Below are 2,733 nucleotides of genomic sequence, written 5' to 3'. Positions count from 1 at the left end.
TATATAAAATAAAAACATAATTGTTTTATAATATTTATATATAAACTTTTTTCATAATTTATATGATTATTGTTCATTTTATAATTAAATAACTCATTTAAAATTGACATGTATATCTAAATATATTTTATACTTTATCAAATTGGTTAACACTCAATAACAGGGAATACATCTAACTTTTTAGTCACGGTCATTATCAGGTCAATATCTAACTTTATTTTAGATGCAATTTTTATTTTCAAATATGATTTTTTTTCTTTCTCCATCTCACTGGTCTCTTTTTTATATGATTATTTAATACAATTGAGTTTATATGATCATTGTTCATTTTACAATTAAACAACATATTATAAATTGACATGTGTATCTAAAAATATTTTATATTGTATCAAATTGAATATTACTCGATAAAGATGCACACCACTAAATTTTCATTTTACAAATCACCATCAGAACAATATCTATTTTATTTTAACCAACAATTAACTTTAATGGAGAAATGAATTCTTTATTTTTAAATATATATTTTTTTTATTTCAAATTTATATGTGTATCTAAATATATTTTATACCGTATTAAATAAATTTATTCATGCAGACGCACAAATATCTTGCTAGTTTATTTGTTAAAAATATTTATTGTTCATAGTTGGTCCATTAAATATTATTTTAATAAAATTAATTTATATTTTACATTAATTTTTTTTAAAATGTATTTAATAATTTTCTAATCAATATAAAATTATTATTATTTTTAACATTAATTGGGAGCGAGTATCTAAGAATATTTCCACCTTTATGCATTTCTATCTGGCATTGTTGCTGTAATAGTAAAAAATTAGAAATTTTTTAATAATATGGAAAAGATCTTTTTTTTTTCTTTCTTTCTAGTAAATTTACTAAGAAAGACAATTCATCATTTCAAATATCTTAAATACTTTCAATATTATCATACTTTAACAAATATATAAGCTTAAATATATACTACTTAGTCTATTGAAATATACCATTTTTTGTTTTCTTTTTCTATAAAAATAAACTTTAATCATTTTAAATATTTTTTAATCTTGTTTTATCATTTTTATTTTGTTTTAATTCTTAAAATAATTTACTTATAGTGAAATTGGTTCATGAAAATATGTAGAATATTTAGCCACAATTATTATTTCACTAAAACTAAATACTATACATTACAAAAAAGAATTACAATATAACTTTTTTCTTCAAAAACTAAAACAAAAAATTATAGTCAAAATTAAAATTAAAAAAATATTTAAAATAATTAAAACCAAACAAAATAAATTAGAGAAATTAAAAAAATAAACTATATTTGTAGCACAAGCTCATCGTATTCATCTCTGTTAGAAGCTAGTAAGCAGTAACACTAAATCAAAAAACAACACTCTGAAAATGCTCAGCGTTTCAACCTTCCACTTGTCGTCGTTGAAATCGTCGTCGCATTCAACCATTACTCATTTGAACTCTACACTTCCATTTTCTTTATCCATTTCCCCTTCTTCCAATTGCTCTTCCACCACCAAACCTTTCATCATCCACGCAATTGATGAAGCACATTCATTCGATTATGCATCAAAAACCATACTTCAAATCCATAACTCCGAAAAGCTAAAAATTGCAATCATTGGTTTCGGAAACTTAAGTCAATTCCTCGCTAAAACCTTCATTCGTCAAGGTCACACCGTCTTAGCTCATTCCCGCTCCGACTACTTCACTGTTGCTCAAACTCTTGGCGTCCATTTTTTCCCTAACCCTCACGATCTCTTCGAAGAACACCCTGAAGTTATCCTCCTTTGTACTTCAATAATCTCAACACAAAATGTTGTCCATTCTCTTCCCTTTCAGCGACTCAAACGCAGTACATTAATTGTCGACGTACTTTCTGTCAAAGAGTTTCCCAAAAACCTTCTACTCAAAATGCTACCAACCGATTTTGATATCCTTTGTTCTCACCCTATGTTTGGACCTGAAAGTGCAACCAAAAGCTGGAGTGGACTAGCATTTGTTTACGAGAAAGTTCGAATAAAAAATCAAGAACAAAGGATTGCAAGGTGTGAGAAGTTTCTTGATGTGTTTGGAAGAGAAGGATGTAGAATGGTGGAGATGAGTTGTGATGATCATGATAGGTATACATCAAAGTCACAATTTATAACACATACTATTGGTAGGGTTTTGGACATTTTGATGTTAGAATCTAGTCCTATTAATACTAAAGGGTATGAATCTTTATTGAATTTGGTTGAAAATACTTGTGGGGATAGTTACGATCTTTACTATGGGTTGTTTATGTTTAATAAGAATTCGACAGATGTGTTAGAGAGGTTGGATTTGGCTTTTGAGGATTTGAGGAAAGAGTTGGTTGCTCGTTTGCATGATGTCGTGAGTAGTCAGTTGTTTGAGGATGTTAGGAAGGTCCAAACTTTACAACGTAAGGGAATGACTAAGTATGTTCCAAATGGATCTGCAGTTTTGTTGTCTTCCAAAAGTCAAAGGTATGTTCATTTTCTTTAAACCTGACTATGATTTTAATTTTATTTCTGTGCATTGTATTTATTTTGTTTTGTATTATTGTGATGATATGTGTGATTGAATTGGGATTGTATTTTTATTTTATTTTTTAGAATAACTTAAAAGTGATATTACTTTATCCTTTTACGTGACAATAACTCAAGTCTCTTTATTTTTGTCTTAATAATTTTGTTTGTTTATGATCATT

The 2,733-nt window shown here is 27.0% G+C and overlaps 1 protein-coding gene across 1 annotated transcript; it reads left to right on the top strand.

The window, feature by feature from the left end:
• The first annotated feature begins 1,409 nt into the window (after nucleotides 1-1,409).
• On the top strand, nucleotides 1,410-2,528 carry LOC127136095 (arogenate dehydrogenase 2, chloroplastic-like). The gene has a single exon (XM_051062693.1). The coding sequence runs from the start codon at nucleotides 1,410-1,412 to the stop codon at nucleotides 2,526-2,528; it is 1,119 nt and encodes a 372-aa protein (XP_050918650.1).
• The last annotated feature ends 205 nt before the right edge of the window (nucleotides 2,529-2,733 follow it).

The sequence above is a fragment of the Lathyrus oleraceus genome, chromosome 4 (genome assembly GCF_024323335.1).
Source record: "Lathyrus oleraceus cultivar Zhongwan6 chromosome 4, CAAS_Psat_ZW6_1.0, whole genome shotgun sequence".
Lineage (NCBI taxonomy): Eukaryota > Viridiplantae > Streptophyta > Magnoliopsida > Fabales > Fabaceae > Lathyrus > Lathyrus oleraceus.
This window is presented reverse-complemented; position numbering and strand designations above follow the sequence as displayed.